Source organism: Cynocephalus volans, chromosome 13, assembly GCF_027409185.1.
Source record: "Cynocephalus volans isolate mCynVol1 chromosome 13, mCynVol1.pri, whole genome shotgun sequence".
Classification (NCBI taxonomy): domain Eukaryota; kingdom Metazoa; phylum Chordata; class Mammalia; order Dermoptera; family Cynocephalidae; genus Cynocephalus; species Cynocephalus volans.
The window spans coordinates 110,536,944-110,560,813 of NC_084472.1; the positions used below are offsets into that span (position 1 = coordinate 110,536,944).

The 23,870-nt window shown below is 35.2% G+C and overlaps 1 protein-coding gene across 1 annotated transcript in view; it reads left to right on the plus strand.

Moving 5' to 3' along the window:
* The first annotated feature begins 2,659 nt into the window (after nt 1–2,659).
* Nucleotides 2,660–23,870, plus strand: part of LOC134361752 (disintegrin and metalloproteinase domain-containing protein 5-like) — a 155,557-nt gene continuing 134,346 nt past the window's right edge. Inside the window, exons 1-7 of the mRNA XM_063076730.1 lie at nt 2,660–2,714; nt 3,459–3,538; nt 5,915–5,970; nt 8,121–8,199; nt 8,562–8,638; nt 9,375–9,552; nt 10,469–10,534. Of these exons, the coding sequence (XP_062932800.1) occupies nt 2,660–2,714; nt 3,459–3,538; nt 5,915–5,970; nt 8,121–8,199; nt 8,562–8,638; nt 9,375–9,552; nt 10,469–10,534 (591 nt within the window). The remainder of the gene's footprint in view (nt 2,715–3,458; nt 3,539–5,914; nt 5,971–8,120; nt 8,200–8,561; nt 8,639–9,374; nt 9,553–10,468; nt 10,535–23,870) is intronic.

Sequence of the window (23,870 nt, forward strand, 5' to 3'; positions counted from 1 at the left end):
TTTTAAAAATTTTTACTTATGCATATTTATAGGGTACAGAGTTGACTATCAGTACTTGTGCATAGTATGTGATGATCAAATCAATATTATTAGCATGTTCATCATTACAAATCATAATTACTTGTTGTGTCCCTTATCCAATTACTCCCTATCTCCCTTTTCTCTCCCCATTTCCCACCTCTAGGTCTGTTCTCTCCTTCTGAAAGTTCAATGTTTTATAATGGCCTTTCTTTGTTTCTTAGCTCCCACTTATGAGTGAGGACATGTGGTATTTCTCTTTTGGTGCCTGGTTTATTTCACTTAACATAATTTTCTCCAAGCTCATCCATGTTGCTGCAAGTGGCAGAATCTCATTCTTTTTTATGGCTAAATAGTATTCCATTGTATATATCTACCACAGAGAAGATGTGTTTAAATCTCCAACTCTGATGAATATTTTGCCATTTTTTCCTATATTCCTATTAATTTTTGTTGATATATTTTAAAGCTATTTAGCTTTATGAATACATGTTTAGAATATTTCAAGTTGAGAAAATTTTTACTATTTTGGAATCTGTCTTCATCCCTTGCATCATAGTAATATTGTCTAAAAATTAGATTCTGGGTTATTAGATGTATATGTTCTCATTATCTGATTTGGTAATTTTTTCTTACATATAAACAAAATTTTCAGTGATAATTGATTACTATTACTTCTGATATCATTTAAAAGCATCTTCTATTTCCTTTATCATGTGGTGACTTTTATGAAATTCCTTTCCAATGTAAATCTTCATATTGAATTTACTTTGAACTTATATGCCAGAGAAAAATTTAAAACTGTACCCTTACATTTAAATAATAAAGTTATTTTCAGTCAATACTTCAGTAATATTAACCCACTGATTTCATGGATCTAGTATGGCTATTAATGTTGATCTGATTCTTGTTCCTTGGCGGGCTATCTGTTCTTTTCTTGTGGAAGATCCTAGAAGTTTCTCTTTGCTGTCATTTTAAATTCCAGGTGTGATTTATTTTATTTTTTCTCTTCAATGACAAGTTTGTAATCTCTAGGCCCTTTCAATCTAAGGGCATTGTCTTATTTTTTTAATTTACAGAAACTTTTTCCATTATCCCTTTATATATTTCCTATTTTGATTTTTTTTCCTTTTGGAAATGCTTTTATTGAATATTGACAGTTGTACTTCTATTTTTCTTATCTGTTAATTTTATTTTTGTATTTCTATGTTTTTATCTTTTTTGCTCCTTTCTGGGAGAGTTTGTCAATCTGATATTCCAAATTACTACTTCATTAAGCAATTGTACCCACTGCACTATTTATTCCATCTATTGTGACATTATTTCTTGGTCACTAGGTTCTGTGAATAACTTCCCTTAACATAACAACTAAGTTTTGCATAACAGCCAAGTAATTTCAAAGCGAATTTATAAACAAGAATTCAGCATTTTTTCACAGCTAAGAAAACAAGTGCCTGCTTGTGGACCCCAGGAAATCAAACTATTTCTGCTTCTAGTAGAGGGGTGATTTTAAAAGGGCTAATTAAAGAAATAAAAGCTGGGGGCTACAGGATTACACAGATTGTAGCAATAATGACGGGGTTCTACAGATCTGTTGGGATTCTACACTTGAGCAGGAAATTTATGGGGTGTTTGGCATTCAACAGCCGTCCTACAGTGGGGTGTCCAACCATTAATTAAATTTAAAAAGTCAGCGTTTGCAACACTTTTGGCAAACATGCATTTGCCTGGTTCTAGCTCAACTATTTGGACGGTACGTAAATGTAATGGGAGGAAATCTGTTTGTGTTATTAGCATTTTTATATTTGTTTCTTTTCTTCACTGCAACTAGAAATTAATTCAAAAATCGATGGTCTCAGTAAAAGATACAAACAAAAGCTTCACCAGGCACCGCCCTAACCTGAGAAATTGAAAACCACGCAGCCGTTGCTGTCTAACAGCAAACCGACCCTGTGCCGATGCTGCCGGCCTCCCGGGAGCTCAGCGGCTCGGCCCGCCCGCGCGCCGGCCCTGTCCTCCCTCGCGCGCTCCTTCCCGGCCTCGCGCCCGCCCGCCCGCACTGCCTCCCGCTCCACAGGAGCCGCGCGCCGCCCGCCCTAACTTTCCTCCCTCGCGCGCTCCTTCCCGGCCCCGCGCCCGCCCGCCCGCACTGCCTCCCGCTCCACAGGAGCCGCGCGCCGCCCGCCCTAACTTTCCTCCCTCGCGCGCTCCTTCCCGGCCCCGCGCCCGCCCGCCCGCACTGCCTCCCGCTCCACAGGAGCCGCGCGCCGCCCGCCCTAACTTTCCTCCCTCGCGCGCTCCTTCCCGGCCTCGCGCCCGCCCGCCCGCACTCCCTCCCGCTCCACAGGAGCCGCGCGCCGCCCGCCCTAACTTTCCTCCCTCGCGCGCTCCTTCCCGGCCCCGCGCCCGCCCGCCCGCCCTAACTTTCCTCCCTCACGCGCTCCTTCGCGGCCCCGCGCCCGCCCGCACGCACTCCCTCCCGCTCCACAGGAGCCGCGCGCCGCCCGCCCTAACTTTCCTCCCTCACGCGCTCCTTCGCGGCCCCGCGTCTCGTGCGCGCAGCGGCCCGGCGCGAGCTGCGCCTCTCCTCGCCTCAGCGGCCCAACTGCTGTTCCCGGCCGGGCTCCAGGGCCCCGGCGCCATGTTCCCGCTCCTGCTGCTCCTCGGCGCGGTCGCGGGGCTGCACGCAGACCTCCGTACGGCCGGGGACTCGCTCCCCCACCCAGTCCAGGCTTCCGGGGGACGTTTTCCGTTTGGGGGGCGGTGCTTGGCGGCGGCCGACGTCCAGGGTCCGCCCGGACCTCGCGCTCCCGCGGTCCTCCTGGGCCTTCGCTTCAGGCTCTGTGGCCGAAACGGCAGACAGGCTGCCTGGGGCAGAAAACCGGTTCAGTTCTCGGGGACGGTTTCCTTATCCATAAAACGGACAAAAATGAAACGTGTTTTCTTCCGCATACAAAATTCTGCTGCTTTAGGAATAATTGCTTCGCTATGAGGGAGCTCTTTGTCACTGATTTCCTGACTTGACAACTGCTTTCCTCCACCTGCTCTACTGAAAATCGCAGCTCGTCCTTGTATCCAATATTCTAGTTTTTCCTGCAAATGGTCTCACTTTCCTGAAGCATCCGTATTTGCTCACTTCCACGCCTCATTACAACGCTGTAATTTGGTTCTCAGCGTTAACTTAGTCGAGCTGCACAAGTGCAGAACTGTGTGTGTGTGTATCGGGCTGGGTGGGGAGAGAGACAGAATAGAAACTTGAAGTCTTGACAAGGGGTCACAAATTTACAAGTAAAAATGGCTAGATAAACAGTGGAAAAGAAGATAGGTATAGATTATTTTAAAATTCGCTGCTCATGTAGAGAAACAAATGCAGAATTAGAATTAGAAATGGATAGCGTAAGACCACAGGTATCAAAATAACTGCTTATTTTTATTTTTAGATCCTCATAAAATCTTTCTGCAGACCACAGTTCCTGAGAAGATTTCATCATCGAATGCAAAAAAAGATCCAGAAAATAATGTAATTCGCTGATAAGATTTTATATCTTAAATTCTACTAAGTTGCCTTTAATGTCAAGATCAAAGTTGCTGAACATAGGCAGGAATACAGCACTTCTAAGAGCAGAGCCAACAGCTCAGAACAGGTCCTTACCAGGAAACATTTTGATGTGTGAGATTCTGTGTGTGTTTCTGTTGAGGATAAAGGTTTTAGGGATAGGATACCCCAGAGCCAGGATTTTAGGGATAAAATCCACCAACTGCAAAATTTAAGGGGACATCAAAAAACTGGGATTCCTGCAGGAACAAAGTTGGGGTGATCCATTTAACTAGAGGGTCAGAGGCTGTCTTTCTTTAAAATTTTGATATTTTTTCCACCACAGATTTTTTTTGCATTAATTTTGATTTTAAAAAATATCGCACTAAACTATTATTTATTTTGATTACTGAGATTTCTGGTGCCCATGTCCTTGCCCTGGTTATCTGCTCATGTGCTTTCCTCAGTTTTTAGTGAGTCAGTGAGGATCTGAATGGTAATGATCCTCAGGCAGGTTTTATTTGGTAATTTGCACATAGATTTGACAGTCTGAGTTTAGAGATTAGTGGATGTTCCTTCTCTAATTGTTCCCCTGGAAAATATAATTCTCACTTAGTTTCTTCTGATATAGGATAATCTAATGCTAGTCATAATCATGGATCTCCAAATTTGTTTTTTTCCTTTCCATGGTCCTTCACAAAGCACCTTCAGGGATTTTGATTGGGGTTGCACTGAATCTATAGGTCAGATTGTGACAAAGTGACATCTTGAGAATATTGAGTCTTCCTATCCATAGACATGAAATGTCTCTCTGTTCATTTAGTTCTTTGATTTCTTTAATCAGAGTTTTGTAGTTTTCCTCATATAGATCTTGGACAAATTTTGTTAGATTTATACCTAAGCATTTCATTTTTCAGGCTGAGAATGTAAATGGTGTTGTGTTTTTAATTTCAAATTCTACCTGTTCATTGCTGGTGTATGAAAGCCGTTGATTTTTGTATATTAACCTTGCATTCTGCAACCTTGCCATAATCACTTATTTGTTCCAGGAGTTTTACTGTTTATTCTTCAGTTTTTTAATGTAGATAATCATGTCATCTGTTAACAAAGACACTTTTATTTCTTCCTTCCCAATTTGTATCCATTTTATTTACTTTTCTTGTTTTATCGCATAAGCTAGGACTTTCAGTATGATGTCAAAAAGCAAGAGTGCCTTCTTCCTGATTTAGTGGGAAAACTTCAAGTTTCTCACAAACAAATATGATGTTAGTTGCAAAGACCCCGTCTCCAAATAAAGCCACATTCTGAGGTGCTGAGGGTTAGAACTTCAACTTATGAATTTTTCAGGGGGTGCGTGTCACAATTCAGGCCATAATAGTTGGGCGTTGTGTATGAAAAGTAGCAGAGACTACCGTGTGTCTTTTGAAAGTTTGTTCTTCTGTTGGTTTTGCACAGTTTTTGTAATTTCATTCTAGGTTTTTGTGGTTGTTGCTTTGTAAAATATGTGACTGTTAAATTTTATTGGTACTTTTTAATTTCCCTTTAATTTTCATCATATTTGTTTGATAAGAAGGGCTTTTTGTAGGGCGCAATTTTAAAGGTTCCCTCCAAATTTCACTTGCGTTTCTTTCTAGAATGGCCATTCAAGGGATTCTTCCCAATACCTTTATCTGATACATAGTATCTTGTTATGCTCCAATACAAAGTTAAGTAGTTAAAAGATTTTAAATGGCTATTTCTCTTGCTACAATAATTAAAAATGATTAACCAAATACATAATTTAATGACTATTTCATTTTCTGTTATCTTCTAAGGTATTCTCTAGACATGTGTGCTTTTCCTCTATCTTCTCCTACATTTTTTTTTCAGAGGAGTTTGATTGCTTACATGGATAAACAAAGTGCAATGGCATTTGTGTTGCTTGAGGTGAATTACATTTTTCGTAGCTCTAGCTTTGGGAGTGTCTCTTCCAATGAGCAGGGCAATTTGCCTTCCAGAAGGGCTGGGAGTAAGCAAGCCATAGAATTTCTCAAGTGAGGTGGGCATCCTTGATATTTGCCTTTGACATGGTGAACTGATGGGGTCTGTCTGAGCCAAAAGATAGCAGTCATCAGGCAAGCTTCTCCCTCAGAAATGTGAGTAATGGTAAATAGCAAGCATGTGGGTGCTTTACTGCCTAGTTCTCAGTTTAGAATCCTGAAGCCTCAAATATCCGCACAGGAAGGGAGGCCATTATGATGGTTAGATTATTATTAATTTTATCAATGTTTTAAAGTATAATTTAGAGAAAACATTGTGTAGCATATATTATTTACAAGTTATTCAGTTTTTTATTCAATTTTTTGGATACTCTTGTTACAGGTTGCCTATGTTATTACAATAGAAGGAAGACCATATTTTGTCCATCTCAAAAAGCAGTAAGTAATTATTTTGTCCTTTCAAATTTTAATTCTTTGGTTTCTTGATTTTTTAAAAATAGTTATAAATAGAACCACTTCAATTTAAATATAATAATACCTATTGTATATTGGGTATTGGGCAAAGTACTAGGCATACAAAAGAGAATGAAATATAGTGCACAGTTAAGTAATTTATAATATAGGAAGATACATTCAAACACATTAATAGAAAAAATAATTTTATTATAATATGGTATTATGATAAATGTGTGAATAATATTTTTGAAGGTCAGGGAAGACGCTTTTGGAATGAGGTGAGAGATGACCTGTATCTTGAGGGAAGATACATAGTTAGCTATGTAAAGAAGAGGGGTAGAGCAGGGAGAAATTTTATTTAGATAGGAACTTATGTGTAAAACATGGAGTTGTGAGACAGAGGGACTTCTCTGGTGTGCAAAAAGTCAATGTGAATTACTAAAGGACATATTTTCTGAAGTAGAGGTAAAACATTCCGGAAAGGTAGGCAGCAGCCAGGTTGTAGGTCTATAATACCATGCATGGTAAGGTATTTGGAGTCAAAAATGGTTTTAAACATGTACTTATGTGGTCACATTGAGTCTTGTAGGCTGTTTTTGAGGGGGAGAAGTAGATGAGGATGGCCAATTATATGACCATGTAATAGTTCAGGTGAGTGATGATGGTGGCTTGAAAAATGGCATCAGTCATAGCAGTGGAAAATAAAATTCAGCAGATCTCAAGACAGAGTTGGTAGAGTGGGAAACAGTGAGGAATCTCATCATTTAGTTGTTGCTCAAGAAAGTGAATAGGTTATAGTGTAATTCAGTGAGGAATATAAATAAGGGAGGTATTTGTGCAAGGAAGGGTTGAGTTTGGTTTTCACTTCCTTAAGATATCTAAGTGTGTTTTTTCCACTAGATCGATGAATATGGAAATTTGAATCTCTGAGGAGATCGAACAGGTATATAGGATTATAGATTTAGCAGTAAGTAGTTTCTTGGCTATCATTTCTTTGAATGAGAGCACGTACATAGCGTGCTTATGAGTAGATTAGAGGCTGAAGACCTAACCCTGAGAAACACCAATGTACCTGAGACAGGTAGAACCGAAGGAGCAGCCAGCTCGGAAGAGGACACTGGAGAGGTCAGGGAGGAAGGAAGAGTGGAGGGTGATGGAGCTTCAGTGACTGAACTGAGTGGCCACAGCGTTTGAATGTTCAGCGCAGCAATAACTTTTAAAATGTCTTTTGGATTTGACATTCTGGGGGTTGTGGATCTTTTCTGGAGAAGTTTATGGGTGAATACGAATTGAGAAAGTATAGGAAATATTGGTAGCCTACACTTTTGATAAAAATCTGTTGAGAATTGAAAAAATATAGGGAATAACAACGGTAGAACTCAGGGTCAAGGGACAGTTATTTAGGATGGCAGTAAGACTACTTTAAATAGCATTAGGACAAAAAGCCGATAGAGAGGGAGAGTTTGAAATTATGAGACAGAAAAAGTATGTGTTTTCAGTATATGGCGCAGGATCCCTGTAGCACAGGTTTAAGGACTTGCTTTGAATAAGAAAGTGATCATCTGGAAATAAAGATGAGGAGTGAGGACGGACACAGGTAATGTGAGCGTGAGGGGACGTGGGCTTATGTGGGTGAGTGATGGAAGCGGGGCCAAGTGCTTGAGTAGTTACTGAAGGAAATAAAAGAAACTTCTGACCAATGTTATTGACAAGAACTTGGCCCTTAGCTAAGCTTAGTGAATATGAATTTGTAGTGAGAACAGGAAAATCTTTCTAAATTTTCTGTCCTAACCTACATTTTAATTTTGAGACACAGGTATAAAATCTGAAATCGATGAGTGATAAAGTTCTGTGCTGGAAATTGAGACCTATGTTATTTCACTTTGATATCTCTAGCAATTTGGGTTGTTTATTAACCTGCACTTTAATATTATATGTCACTCTAGTTAAAATGCCTCCCTTAGTACCCAATTTATTGTAAGTTGATAGGAAAGTATTTGGATAATAGGATATACCAAGCTGATTGGCACTATTTTAAATTCTTCAGTAAAAAGAAAACTTGTGTATGAATAATAATTTTTTCTACTTTTTCTGTTTGACAACTTGAATATGTTTTTGTAATTTTCACCTAGATCATTTTTATCTTCAACTTCTGTTATTTATTCTTATGACAAAGATGATGCCCAGCATTCTGAGCCTTTGTTAGATCAGGTAAGACTTAGGTGTTTTTACTTATATATTTGTTATTCTGGGTTTTTTTTCTTAAAATTTATTTTATTTTAATTTATCAGTATACAATGTAGTTGATTTTCATGTCACTTTACAAATTACTCTCTGGGTTTTCTTTAGAAAGGTGAATATTTTGTGATTACTAGAATATTATTTTACACATTCACTGAAATTAAATAATCTGGACTGCTGCTTTTTTTCTATGTGGCACAAATTCATTGGGTAATTGCCAGTCACATTAAAGTACTATGGTAACTAAAGTAATAAATATGAATAACATATCTGGAGTGTTCATTTTTAAAATAAGTTATCCATTTGTTTTTCTTTGTGTATTATTTTTTCAGATGGATTGCAACTATAATGGATATGTTGCAGGGTTTCCAAATTCTCTTGTGACGCTCAGCACTTGTTCAGGACTCAGGTTGTAGACTGTTTAAAGATATTAAGTATGCTAATATTATATCATGTTAGCCCATGAATTAATCCTGCATGGATCTTTGTTAGTTCTGTAATCACCTTTATTTCAATTCCCTAAGGACCAAACCAGAATTACTAATACAATGGTGTTGGCCACCTGGCAGCGTCTGTTTCTGACGGGAGACTACTTACTGATGATGACAGAATCTGCTGCTTGAGCTTTTGAGCCGTCTTGAGTGCAGGGCATGCTGATTGGTCTCTCCATACTTCTTTAGTTTTCTAAAGTTCTGTTTTTGTCGGGTTTGTTAATTTCCTAAAATAATTGACTATTGTAGAATAGCCCAGACAGATGATTCAGGACTTTAAGCGTCAGAGGAAAGTTAGGTGTATCAGAAAGAAGGGATCTAAAACTAAGGAACAGAGTACCTACATACCCTACAGGCCTCAGAAAATCTGTAGACTAGGATGGTATTTTAACCTGTTTAAGGACACAAATCCATGACACTATCATGCCTTCTTTCAGATAATCAAAAAAGATTTTCAATGTCAGGCACTATGCATCCTATAATATAGTGGTCTAGTTCTGCGTAAGGCCTCAAAGAACAAAGAGACAAAGTAGAAAAACTAAGGGAACTTTAAATCTTAAAAAAAAAAAATCTGGCATATATTTCTCACTAAACTATTAGATTACAGTTTTGGTAGAATCATTTCAGACTTGTTTTGGTTATTTTAACATTCAGGGGGACGATACAGTTTAAAAACATCTCGTATGGAATTGAACCGTTGGAGGCTGTATCAGGATTTGTGCACATGATTTATGAAGAAAGAAGTGATAACACTAATATTCCTCTCTTAGGAGAAAATGACACATATTCTTGGTTTGAAAATTCACAGTATCAAGTCAGAAAAAGTTCAGAAGTAAGTGTTGACTCTTTTACTTCTAGCCTATTCAGTATAATTTTGTGAAATGACAAATACTTTCAGAGCCAAGTTTGATTGGTAACTTGCAAATCTTAAAATTATTTAACTTTTTACTTTTAAAATGGCTAGAGAATGAATTTCTGTTCATTGTTACCCTTGCCATTAGATGAAAGTTTAGCAAAAACTCAGGTTAATTAATTAATCTTGGAAATGGATGTGAATATAGGACTAAAAAATCTAAAATATTAATTTTCACATGTGGGAATTTAGATTGTTGATGTAAAATATTCCTTCTCAATTACTTGGATAATTCAGGCAAAAATATTATGTAATTTGGATTTCTAAGTTAAGTCTTTGTTTTCTGAGAGTTCAAAAATGGATAACATCAGTAGCTTAGAAAAGGTAAATGTGAAGCAAAGTGATGAATTTTTTATCCACAAAGACTAGAAAACTGCCATAAATAACACACCACGCTGTAGTGAACTGCCATGGATTGTAAACTTTAGTAATGTTTTTAAAAAGTATATTGTTTGCTATAAATACTTCTAATAATTGGTAGCAGAAAATCTGCCCACATGGAAAATTAGTATGAAAATTATCACAAGGCTAAGAAAAGCAAAGCTTCATTTTGTAAACTTAAAATTTCCAGTTTCAATTATTGCAAAAATAAAAGATACCTGAGTTCTTATATAGCTTGGGAAGTCTAATTGAAAATTCTTACTAACCAGGGCACTTTCTGAATTGACTTTTCTGAATGGTGCCTAAATTTTGTATTTGTAAACAACCTAATTATGTAATCAGTAGCAACACATCTTTTAGTTTCTCTATGAATATAATTTCAGTAGAAAATGTTTGCAAATGTCAGTAATAAATGTTTGTAAATTCCTCAGGACTCATGTTGTGTGTTTTTCAGAGAACTGAATTTACCAGGTTATTTCCTCGATATCTTCAAATGCATATTGTTGTGGATAAAAATCTGGTAAGTTCTATCTTACACACTGTTATTTTTAATAATTGTCTTTAATATTTAATATTTGTCTTTAACTTGATTTCAACATGCAATGAAAAATTTCAACCATCTTGCTTTTGCAATTAATACATTCTTACAAATTGTGAATAATCCAAGTTATTAATTCATTTATTTTGTATATAGGATCTTGAATTACTTTTGTAAAGTGAAGCATCTTAATTTGCTAAAACTCGATGTCTATTTTTCTTTTTTCAAAAGGACCATGTCCTCTGTCAAAGGATATAACTCCCTCAAACCTCAATCCCCACATACACTAATAATATATAACTGCCTCAGCCTAAATTGGAAGGTAGTCTACAAAACAAATAGGCCACTTCTTTAAAGCAAAGGAAAAAAGCAAATTATCTCTTGTTTTCTTCTCAGTTCTCGGTAATAAAATAAAAAGAAAAGCAAATGAACAAAACTCTTATATTGAAAAGTCATGACTATACTTCATCTCATATGGATTTAGGCTTTGAATATATATTACAAATGTGGTTAGGATTCTAATACATGAGGCTACATTTGTCCCAGGTTGGTAAAAGCCAAGGGCACCTAATGGAAGCAAACAGTATTTATCTATAAATACTTGAGTAATGAAGGAATGCCAATTCAATCAGGTTACTTCCCGATTAATATCATTCATTTATGAGCTCACAATCTATAAGGAAATAAGACACCATGAACAATGGCTAGCGAAACAAAAAACAATAGATTTAAATTTACAAAACCTTCAGATATTAAATTTTAGGATATAGGTTATAAAATAAAAATGTTTTTCTCCTAAGGGAATCTGTTGATTTCAGAAGAGGCGAATACGAGGCAGGGAGGCTGAGCTAAATGTTGGCAGGAGTAAAAAAAATTAAAGTTCATGGCTCATTAAAGAGTTGGGGCGTATTTATAGTACAGCTAAGTAGACCCAGTACAAAGCCAACACATACTTTGAAATCATATTTCTGCAAAATTACAAAAACAGTCAAAATAAAGAAAGCAGAATTTAAGCATAATCTATAAAAAGAAGGCAATAAGAGAAAGAAAAACTACATTTAGCACTTGTCTCATAAATGTGGAACAAATTTAAAAGCTAAGGTTAAAATAAAAGATTTAAACTCATATATATCCGTAATTATGTTAGATGTAAAGGGACTAAGTACTGCAATTAAAAACCAATTAAAAATTATTGATAAATTGATAAATTTTTATTTATCAATTAAAAATTAGATAAATACTAATTAAAAACAAGGACAGGCTGGCTGGTTGCTCACTAGGTAGAGCATATTGTTGATAACACCAAGGTCAGGGTTTGGATTCCAGTAACGGCCAGCCGCCAAAAAATAAAAATAAATAAAAGCAAAGACAAATGATTATCATATAAGACACACACACACACATTCTGCTTACAACTGACACATCTAAAATATGGTATATGAATAATGAAAGTAAAAGAATGGAAAAATATACTATCTAAATAGAAATTTTTAAAAAGCTGGTTTGGCTAGCTAGATTAATATCAGACAGTGCAGACTTTTAAGATAAGTGTGAACTATCTATTGTTGCATAGCAAACCACTCCGAAGTTTAGTGGCTTAAAACAATAACCGTTTATTTATTTGGTTGGGGACCTGAGACCATTTTGCTCTTTTATCAGTCTTTTAGTCTAACTTGGTGGCCTTTTATTGATGTAGCTATTGTAAAAATGTTGTGGGATTTCTTTCTATTCTTTTTTACAGGATTACTTTTTAAAAATTTTTCTCCCCACAGGGAAGTTTTTAAATTAAGGTTTAAAAGGCATAGAAACTCACTTAAGAGGTATCAGCTTCTTTATTTAAACAAAATATACATTACTGTGAAGTTACTAGTGGCAGGTACTAGATCCGACTGCAGCCTTGGTGCAGTCCAGCGGGGAGCTTGTTAGGGAAGTTGTCTTAGTACCCTTTCCAGAAATGACCCGCTAGTAGGAAATTACCCATTTTTATGGTTGTTTCCAGTGAAGAAATACAGTGTTGATTGTGTTTAATGGTAAATTAGACTGTAGAAATTCTAAGTACATGTTTTGGAGTCAGAGAGACCTGAGACTGAATCCTAGTTTTACTCATTAGAACTGCGTAATTTTTTTTTATTGTGATAAAAAAACCAGATAGAAACCAGTCCCTCAGGCAGCCACTGCCAAAAGTCAGAATGTTGGCCATATATATGTTCCACTCTTCCCTTCCCCTCCCTAGGTAGATGATGGGAGTTGGAATTTTCTCCTGATTGTGTCTGATGTGGGCAAGATCTCTGGTGAGTAAGTGCCATACAGTTTCCTATGGAGCTTTGTTGTGCTTGGCCTCACTTGCCTGGGGTGTGTGAACTTCTTAACTGGCTTCTGGATTTCCCACAAAGGCAATTGATTCAAGTATTGTTGTTAAGTCAGTGTCTCCCTAGGGAAAGGAAGGTCTGGAGCTTTCTATAAGCCATCTTGCTGACATCACTGCACTTTTTAACCATTTGTTAGAGTGTAAGGTAGCATGAAGTGCATTCACATGGTTGTGCAGTCATCACCACCATCAATCTCCAGGACTTTTTCATCATCTCAAACTGAAATTTTCTGCCCATTTCCCATTCCTTCCTCCTGCTAGACTCCATTCAACTTTCTGTCTCAATGAATTTGACTACTTTAGGTACCTTATGTAAGAGGAATCAAACAATATTTGTCCTTTTGTGCCTGCCTTATTTCATTGGCATGATGTCTTCAAGGTTTATCCATATTATAGCCTATATCAGAATTTTGTTCTTTTTTAAGGCTGAATAATATTCCATTGTATGTATATGTCAAAAATTGTTTTTTATCAGTTCATTTGCTAATGCACATTTGGGTGTCTACTATTGCTTTTGTAAATAATGCTGCCACAAATGTTGTTTTTGTTTGGGCCTATTCTTTCAGTGTAATGGGTGTATATCCAGAAGTGGAATGTTAGATCATATGGTAATTCTGTGTTTAGATAGAATATATAGATAAAAATATATAAATCCTCAAGTTTTGTTGAGATACTGCCAAACTGTTTTCCATAGTAGCTATACCATTTTACGTTCCCATTTATTCTTTTACATCCTCACCAATAATCATTATATTCTTTTTTGTCTGATTTTTTAAAGATAAAATCATCCTAATGGATGTGAAGTGGTATCTCACTGTAGTTTTGAATCTTTTAATTGTGTTGTCTTTTGTTGTTATTATTGAGTTTTAGGAGTTCTTTATATATTCTGGATATTAATTCCTTATCTGACATATAATTTGCAAATATTTTCTTGGAGTTCCCTTTTTACTCTGTTGATGGTATCCTTTGATACACAAAAGTTCCTAATTCTGATGTGGGCTTTCTGTGAATCAAATTATAGTTATTTTATCCAATAAAAGCTACACTCATGAATCCTTTTTAAAACAGGTATTCTTACTCTGGGAAACCTGTGAAGCTGCTGTGTGACAACTCTTCTATAATTCTTAGAAGCCCTTTTTGTACAACTTGAGGTTGTCTCCTAAGAATAACCTTAAATCTTTCAAAAGTCTCAACCAAGTGTATTATAGTCACTGCCTTGATCTGGGACTGTTTCTTACTTTGAGCTTAAAAGACTGAAAATGACAATTTTCCTTATAAGCTGAACAGTTTTCTTCCTTTAGCATATCTCCTTTCTTTACTTTATCATAAGAAGACAAGTTGAACTATTTAATGTGCTTGTTATTGTAGCACCTTATATCAGAGTACCAACTTCTGAATCTAATACTCTGTAAAGAACACCAAAAAAAAGTGCCTTAGTGCAACAACCATTTATTTAGCTAATAATATTTCTTCTGGTCTGGACATGGCTTGTCTGGGAAGTTCTTCTGCTAGTCTCAGGTAGGCTCACTCATGCATCTGAAATCAGTTTTTAGTTAAGTAGATGTTATCAATTCTTGAAGTTGGCTACCTGGCTACCTATCATATGAGGTCACTGGGCTTTGTGTCTTTTGTCTTCTAGGAGGGTAGGCCAGGCTTCTTTACATGGCAGGAGGTACAGGGATCCCACAATCCAGTGCCTAAACAATTTTTAATCTCTGCTTGTGTCACCTTTGCTACTGTCTTACTAGCCAAAGAAAACAGAATGTCCGGCTCAGATTCTCAGGGGGAATAAAGGCTTTACCTTTTGATGGAAGGAGCTACGAAATCATATTACAGGGTTTGGAAACAAGGAGAGGAAGCATATATGCAATTAATGCATCTACTACAACTCAAAAGGCGTACTGGAGAAATAGAAACACATTTCATAATTATGGAAGGCACAGTTCAACAGGAATAGAAAATAATTTGTGTGAGTCTAAAACCATTGAAATATAGAAAACCAAATTCCCAGAACTTAAATAAGTTATTTAAGTCTTATTGTAAATTGCTGATTTGCAATTATACTGGGATATTTTAACATAGTTCTCTCAGGTAAGGAAAGATGAAGTAAGCTCAAATCAGTAATGATATAGTAAATCAGAACAACGTGATCAGCAAGTGTGGCTGAATCTATAGAATAGCATAGTGTACATTTGAAATATATAGGACATAGGTATCGAAATTAACCACAAATAATTGAAATGATACATAGTATATTCTGTTGCTTCAGTGGATTTATGCTAGAAACCGCTAATAAAAAAGATAACTAGAAAATGCCCATTGCCCGGAAATTAAACTTAATAAACCATGATCAGAGAAAAAGATGGAAATTAGAAATACTGTATTCAACTTTATGGGTGCAGCCAAGGCCTTGTTTAGCATTGTGTTTATAGCATTAAGTGCATATATTAGAAAAGAAAGAACATTGAAAATCAATGATCAAGGCATTTATTCCAAGACATTAGAACAAAAAAGCAAGATAAACCCAAAGTAGAATAAAGGAAATGATAAGGATTAAGGCATAAATTATGGATAAAGAAAAAAATAGAAATCATTCACAACCGAGAAGTTGATATATGAGAAAATTAATAAAATTGATAAATCTGTGGTAAAAATGATCAAGAAAAATAGAAAAGGCTAAAAGGCAACACAGATTCTACAGAGTCTAAAATGAATGTTAAGTCTTAGTATAAATATTTCTTTTTGTGTCAGAAACTTGAAGATTCAGATAAAATGGACAGATTCTTTGAAAGTTACAATTTAGAAAAACTAATAGAAGAAATGTACAATTTATTTAAAAATAAATAGAAAAATTTTTTAAAGTTTCTAAAAAGAAAAGTTTGGGGTTCTAATGGTTTCATTGGGAAATTCTAGCAAGACTTTAGGAGGAAGTCATATCACTCTCCAGATAATTGACAAATACAGAATTCCTCCTGGCTTGTTTAACAAACAGATAAATTATAGATTCTTAGCGCTCATTTACGTAGATGCATAAATCCACACCAAAATATTAACAAATGGAATGTTATACATGCATACATACATATACCAAATAAGGTGGGATAATATTCAAAAACCAGTGCATATAATTAATTAATTGAATAAAAGAAAAGTTACACGATCCTCTCAATTGATACTAAAAGAGAATTTGATTAAATTCAACATTCACTTTGGTAAATATGTTAGCAAATGAGTTCTATAAAGAACCATAGTTAATCAGAATAAAAAAGGTATTTGCAAAAGTTCCATAGCATGCACTGAATTTAGAATTAATGTTGAAATATTGAAAGCTTTTCCTCTGAGATCAGAAAGAAGACAAGGATACTTGCTATTATCATTTCAATGAAAGAATCAGTTGAAGATCCTTGATCATCCAGTAAGGCAGAAAAAATAATACAAAGATACAAAGATTGTAAAGACCGATACTACAGAATCTGCAGATAAATACTTAAAGTCAATAAATTCACTTAAAGATGCAGGTCAATATACAAATATTAAGTGTGCTTTTGAATAGCAAAAATAGAAAATGAAAATTTAAACAGATCATATTTACAGTAGCATCAAAAATGTCAAATAGTTTGGAATAAGTCTAATGACAGACATGTTAGACATTCACACAGAAAACACATAATTGAGAGAAATTAAAAAAACTAAAAGATCGGGTGCAATATACATTACTTGGGATACTTCATACAATAGAGATGTTAATTCTCTCCAAAGTCATTGCAATTTGCAACTTGATAATCTCATTTTGAAATTTATATGGAAATTAAAATGACTCGGAATTGCCAAAGACATTCTTGAAGAAGAAACTCAAGAGTACTAACTCTATCAGATATTAAGATTTATTATAAAGCTACATTAAGAAAAGTTGGTACTGTTTCAGATAGAAATAATTAGGTCACACCCACATATGTATGGTCAATTAATTTATGATGTATTTGACGCTAGAGAGTAGTAAGAAAAGGGCACTTCTTTTTTTAACAAATTGTGCTGATAATTGGATACATAACTGAAAAAATAGTGAAACTTTATTTCTGTGTTACAGCATATACAAGATAGATTATTGATCTAAAATTCATGGCAAAAGAATAAGTTTTTATGAACTTAGGATAGGAAGTATTCCTCAAAGAGGATGTAAAAAGCAATACATATACATTGGACCACATTGAAACTGAGAAATTCTGTTCAAAGTCACTATTATGGGTGTGAACAGGCAAACCATATAATATAGGAAGATATTTTCAACTTGTGTAACTGACAAAGGAATTAAATCAAGAATAAAGAAATTCTACATATCAATTTGAGGAAGTTAATACAAAAATGGGCAAGATATTTTTTAACAGACACTTTACAGAAGAATAACCAAATAATTTGTAAATAAAAATAGAAAAAGGTGCTCAAATTTAGGGTTATTTTGGATATGCAAATTAAAACCACAGTGAGACATCACACTCACTAGACAAGCTGAAAATGAATAAAATGTAACTATACTTAATAAAGATGAATCTCATAAAAATAATATGGAGCAAAGGAGGCCAATCACAACAAAAGTATACTTTGTGATTCTGTTTGTAAATCTCAGAAACAAGCAATGCTCATCTCTAGAAGTTGGGGAAGGATATAGAGAGTAAACAGTAATTGGGGAAGCCATTGAGGGCTTACTGGGGGCCTTGCAATGGTCTATGTCTTGATCTACATGTGTGTTTACTTTGTAATGATTAATTGAGCTATACACTTATGAATTCTGTACACTTTGTGTGTGTTTATCCTTTTCTTTAAAAGTGGAAAAAAGTCACAATGACATAATGCTACAGATTTAATTAGACTGAAAATTTCAGTGTTCCTGTAGATGTGGAGCAATGAGGATTTTTCATGCTGTATGTAGGAGTATAAATTTGTACAATCATTTGGAAAAGGGAATTAGTGTTATCTTCTAAAACTGAAGATGCACAGAAGTAAAAAGGGAACTTAAAAGCTTTATGTTAAGATGCTCACTAGAGCACAATGACAGATTTTCCTAAATATAGAAATAAATACAGAAAAGTAACTTTTATAAAACCAAAGGAAACCAGCCACAAATAGACAGATACCTACCTAAAGGAGGTCTATTCTGTGGGAAATCTGATTGGCTTAACACTATTAAAAAGGCAAGCCTATACTGTCTGCCCTTGAAAAGGAAAAAAAAAATATATATATATGTATATTTATGGTTATTTGAGCATATGTGACTTGGCTTCTCTATATAATATAGTCTAATTTTTTTCTATTGGCACCTCCACCTAAGTTAAGGCAGTCTCATTAAGATCATTTCCATAATTAGGATTTCCTAGGGAAAATAGAAACCTAAACTGAAGAATTTCTAAATAGAATGGTAATGATAATGGAATCTCTGCATATCACCATCCATGAATGCAAATAAATCTTTCAATACTCACATCAATAAATATGAAAATAATAAAATAAATTTCCTATTAGAAACTAGAAAAATATAAGCGAGAAGTGGCGGACTAATGAGTACAAAACTCTGCTATCTATGCTAAGTGAGTCATTGTGCAGCATATACATGAATTGCAATGACACACTGTATCCCACAAAAATAAATATAAGTAAAGGTGAAAAAAAAAAAGAAAAACAGTAAACTAGTAAATAATGTAAAATGAGATCACAATAGTAATAGAAAGCTTAAATGGATCAATTTTCATTTACAAAACCCGGAAACAAAGAACTTTGTAAAAAATACTCTCCTATTAAAAAGCATAAAGTGTGAAAGGGAACTCTACCAAAGTGCCAAAGGCTAGATAATTCTAATGTTATAGACTGTAGAAAAAAGAAACATTTAGAAGTGATTGTTATAATGTAAGTATGATATTAAAACCTAATATAAATAAACATCACACAAAAACTTATGATTATTTTCTGAGGATTACTAGAGACTCAGTTAGCACACTAAAAATATGTATAACCAATTGGATGATAATCCAGAAATGCAAGAATTGCCTAATATTAGGGAAACTATGAGTATAATTTAATACGTAAATAAAATGAAAGATAAAATTGTGATTATTGGCATATATACTAAAAACAGCTTCCATATACAACAATGCACATTTCTTAATCAGAAAAATTCAACAAAGTGTGACTTTGGGGATACTTCCTTAACAAGATAAATTAGACATAGTCTAACCTTCAGTTTGTAGTCAACTGATTTTTTTTTAAAATAGGAAATAAAGCATACTTTATTAAAATTTTAATTTTAATTGACAAATAATAATTGTATATACTTATGGGGTACAATTGATGTTTTCATGTAATCATTGTGGAGTGATTATATTGATCTAATTAATATATCCATCACCTCCCATACCTATCTGTCCTGTCTGTCCGCTCTCCCAGGGTGATGGAGACACAAAGGATTACTCAAAGCCCATTTCTTCTGAGCAGTGAGAGGCCCTGAAGGGTTTAATTTCCAGGAACTCTCAAGAGAGAAGCATTCCTTGGAAAAATTAACCCCAAACTGGGTTTTTTTTTCTCAGTATTTATTCTCCAGGCCAGAAAGTTACAGAAAAAGAGCATAGTTGGTTAGAAAAAGAGCACAGGTGGTTACAAAAAGAACAGTAAGATAATTGTCATGGCAACAATCATTAGGTTTAGCTGCACCAAGGACATCTGCCCTCAGAGGCAGCAATTTTGCTGTGTTACAATTCTTTATCTACAACAGAGACTTTAGCCCAGGGAAAGTTTTCTGTCTTTTGCAAGCTTAACATTTCTATGTGTAATTCTGAAAAGTTAGGCTATACCTGAAACTACAGGGCCTTGGAAGCTAGGCCCTGTGAAATACATTTGATTTATTAATGTTAGTACCCTCCACACTTATCTTTTGCTTGTAGTGAGAACATTTAAAATCTATTTTTTTAGCAATTTTGAAATATACAATATAGGTTTTCTATTTATTTATTTGTTTACTTTAATTTTACAATACAGTTTTTATTATTTATTTATTTTATGATGAATATTCATGAGATACAAAGCTGATTGTCATCCTTTCTGGCATGATGTGAGGGCCAGATTCCATACTAGCGGCATACCCATTACCAGAAATTGCTTTTGCATGCTGTGTCCCCCACCCAATTGTCTCCACCCCCCTCCTCCTCCGTCTTTCCCCCACACTACAGATTGTAGCCTAAGGAATGTTCTCTCTCTCTCTGAAAGTCCAATGCACTACTGTGGTCTTTCTTTCCTTCCTTCTTTTTCTCTTAGCTCCCACATATGAGTGAGACCATGCAGTATTTATCCAGTGCTTTGCTTATTTCACTCAACATAAGTTTCTCCAGGCTCATGCATGTTGTTGCAAATGGGAGTATTTCATTTTTTTTTTATGGCAGAGTAGTATTCCACGGTGTATATATACCACAGTTTCCTTATACAATCATCCATCGATGGACATTCAGGTTGGTTCTATGTCTTGGCTATTGTGAACAGAGCTGCGATAAACATGGGAGTGCAGGTATCCCTGCTGCATGATGATTTCCACTCCTCTGGGTATACACCCAGAAGTGGGATTGCTGGATTGTATGGAAGATCTATCTGTAGTTGTTTGAGAAACCTCCATACTGTTTTCCATAGTGGTTGTACTAATTTACAGTCCAACCAACTGTGTAGGAGTGTTCCCTTCTCTCCACATCTGTCCCAGCATTTGTTATTCACCATCTTTTTGATTATAGCCACTCAAACTGGGGTGAGGTGGTATCTCAATGTAGTTTTAATTTGCATTTCCCTGATGACTAATGATGTTGAGTATTTTTTCATGTACCTGTTAGCCATTTGTATGTCTTCCTTTGAAAAATGTCTGTTCAGCTCCTTTGCCCATTTTTTAATTGGGTTTTTTGGTTTTTAACTGTATAATTGCTTGAGTTCCTTATATATTATGGTTATTAATCCTTTGTTGAAGCATAGGTAGCAAAAATTTTCTCCCACTCTGTAGGTTGTCGTTTCACTCTGTTGATAGTTCCTTTGCTGTGCAGAAGCTTTTTAGTTTGATATAGTCCCATTTGTTTATTTTACTGCATGTGCTTTTGGGCTCATGTTCATAAAGCCTGTGCCCAGACCTAGCTGCTGATGTGTTTCACCTGTATTTTCCCTTAGTAATGTTACAGTTTCAGGTATTATTCTTAAATTTTTAATCCATTTTGAGTTGATTTTAGTGTATGGTGAGAGGTGCATATTGAGTTTCATTCTTCTGCATATGGATATCCAGTTTTCCCAGCACCATTTGTTGAAGAGGTGGTCTTTTCCCCAATGTAGATTTTTGTTTCCTTTGTCCAATATCAGATGGCTAGAAGTCTGAGGGGTGATTTCTGGCTTCTCAGTTCTACTCCACTGGTCTGAAAGTCTATTTTTATATCCGTACCATGCTGTTTTTGTTACAGTGGCTTTGTAGTATAATTTGAAGTCAGGTAGTGTTATGCCTCTGGATTTATTTATTTTGCTCAGGATTGCTCTGGCTATTCAGGGTCTTTTGTTGTTCCATATGAAAGGTAAGATTGTTTTTTCCATTTCTGTGAAGAATGTCATTGGTATTTTGATGTGGATTGTGTTGAATCTGTAGATTGCTTTGGGTAGTACAGACATTTTCACAATGTTAATTTTTTCAATACAAGACCATTGGAATATCTTTCCATCTTTTTGTGTCTTCTTTAATTTCTTTTAGAAGTGGTTTGTAGTTCTCATTGTAGATGTCTCTCACCTCCTTGATTAAATTGATCCCTAGGTATTTTTTTTTAATGACAATTGTAAATGGGCTTACTTTCTTTATTTCTCTTTCTGTTAGTTCATTATTTGAGTATATAAATGCAACTGATTTGGGAGCATTTATTTTGTATTCCGCAGCATTACAGAAGTTATTAACCAGCTCTTGGAGTTTTTTGATAGAATCTTCAGGTTTTTCTGTATATAGTATCATGTCATCTGCAAATAGAGACAGTTCGACTTCACTTTTCCAATCTGGATTCCCTTTATTTCTTTCTCTTGCCTGATTGCTCTGGCTAGTACCTCCAGTACTATGTTAAATAGAAGTGGTGAGAGTGGGCATCCTTGTCTTGTTCCTGTTCTTAAGGGAAAGGCCCTCAGTTTTTCCCCATTCAGAATGACACTGGCAGTGGGCTTGTCATAAATGGCTTTTATTGTGTTGAGATATTTTCCTTCTCTACCTAATTTGTTGAGAGTCTTTATCATTAAGGGATGTTGAATTTTGTCAAATGCTTTTTCAGCATCTATTGAGATAATCATATGGTCTTTATCCTTGATTTTGTTGATATGATGTATCACATTAATTGACTTTTGTATTTTGAACCATCCTTGACTCCCTGGGTTGAATCCCATTTGATCATAGTGGGATCATTTTTTAATATGTTGCTTTATTCTGATTGCTAATATTTTGTTGAGGATTTTTGCATCTAGGTTCATCAAGGATATTGGCCTATAATTTTCTTTCTTTGTTGTGTCTTTATCTGGTTTTGGTATCAGAGTTATGTTGGCCTCATAGAATGAGTTTGGCAGAACAGCTTCTGTTTCAGTTTCTCAGAATAGTTTGAGGAGAATTTGTCTTAATGCCTCTTTAAAAGTTTGATAGAGTTCAGCTGTAAAACCATCCAGACCTGGACTTTTCTTTGTTGGAAGATTGCTTATTAGCACTTCAGTCTCCTTTCTTGTTTTTCTGTTCATGTTTTCTATCTCTCTTGGTTCAGTCTTGGTAGTTTGTATGTGTCTAGAAACTTATCCACATCTTACAGATTTTCATGTTAGTTGTCATGCAGTTGTTTAGAATAGTCTCTAATAATTCTTTATATTTCTGTGGTATCCGTTGTAATGTTTCCCTTTTCATTTCTGATATTCGTTATTTGGGCCTTCTCTCTCTCTCTCTTTTTTTTTTTTTTTGTTAACCTAGCTAATGGTTTGTCTATTTTATTTGTCTTCTCGAGAAGGCAATTTTTTCTTTTATTGATCTTTTCTATTGTTTTTCGGGTCTCTATTTCATTTAGTTCTGCTCTGATTTTTAGTATTTCTTTCCATCTACTACCCTTAGTTTTGGACTGTTATTGTTTTTCAGATTCTTTGAGGTGTAGTGTTAGGTTGTTCATTTGAAGTCTTTTCATTCTTTTGGTGCAAACATTTATTGCAATAAATTTGCCTTGTAGTACTGCTTTTGCAGTATCCCATAGGTTTGGTATAATGTATCTTCATTTTCATTAGTTTCTATAAATTTTTTTTATTTTTTATTCAATTTCTTATTGGACCCATAGGTCATTCTGGAGCCTATTATTTAGCCTATTATTTCCAGAATTTTGCTTATTATTAATTTCCAATTTTAGTCCATCGTGATCTGAAAAGACACTTGGACTGATTTCAATTTTTTTAACTTTTCTGTGACTAGATTTGTGATCTAATATGTCATCTATCCTGCAGAATGTTCCATGAGCTGATGAGAAGAGAGTATATTCTTTAGTAGTTGGGTGAAATGTTCTGTATATTTCTGCTAAGTGCAGTTGGTCTAAGGTATAGATTAAATCCTGTGTCTCTTTGTTGACTTGTTGCCTGGAAGATCTGTCCCATACTGAGAGAGGGGTGTTCAGGTCACCCACTATTAATATATTAGGTCCTATTTCTTTCTTTATGTCTAAGAATATTTGCTTTATATATCTGGATGCTCCAGTATTGGGTGCATACATGTTTATGATTGTTATGTCTTCTAGCTGGATAGATTCTTTTATCATTATATAGTGGCCTTTGTCTCTTTTTATGGTTTTTGGTTTAAAGTCTATCTTGTCCGATATAAGAATAGCTACTCCTGCTCATTTTTGGTTTCCATTTGCATTATCTTTTTCCATCCCTTCACTTTTAGTCTATGTGGGT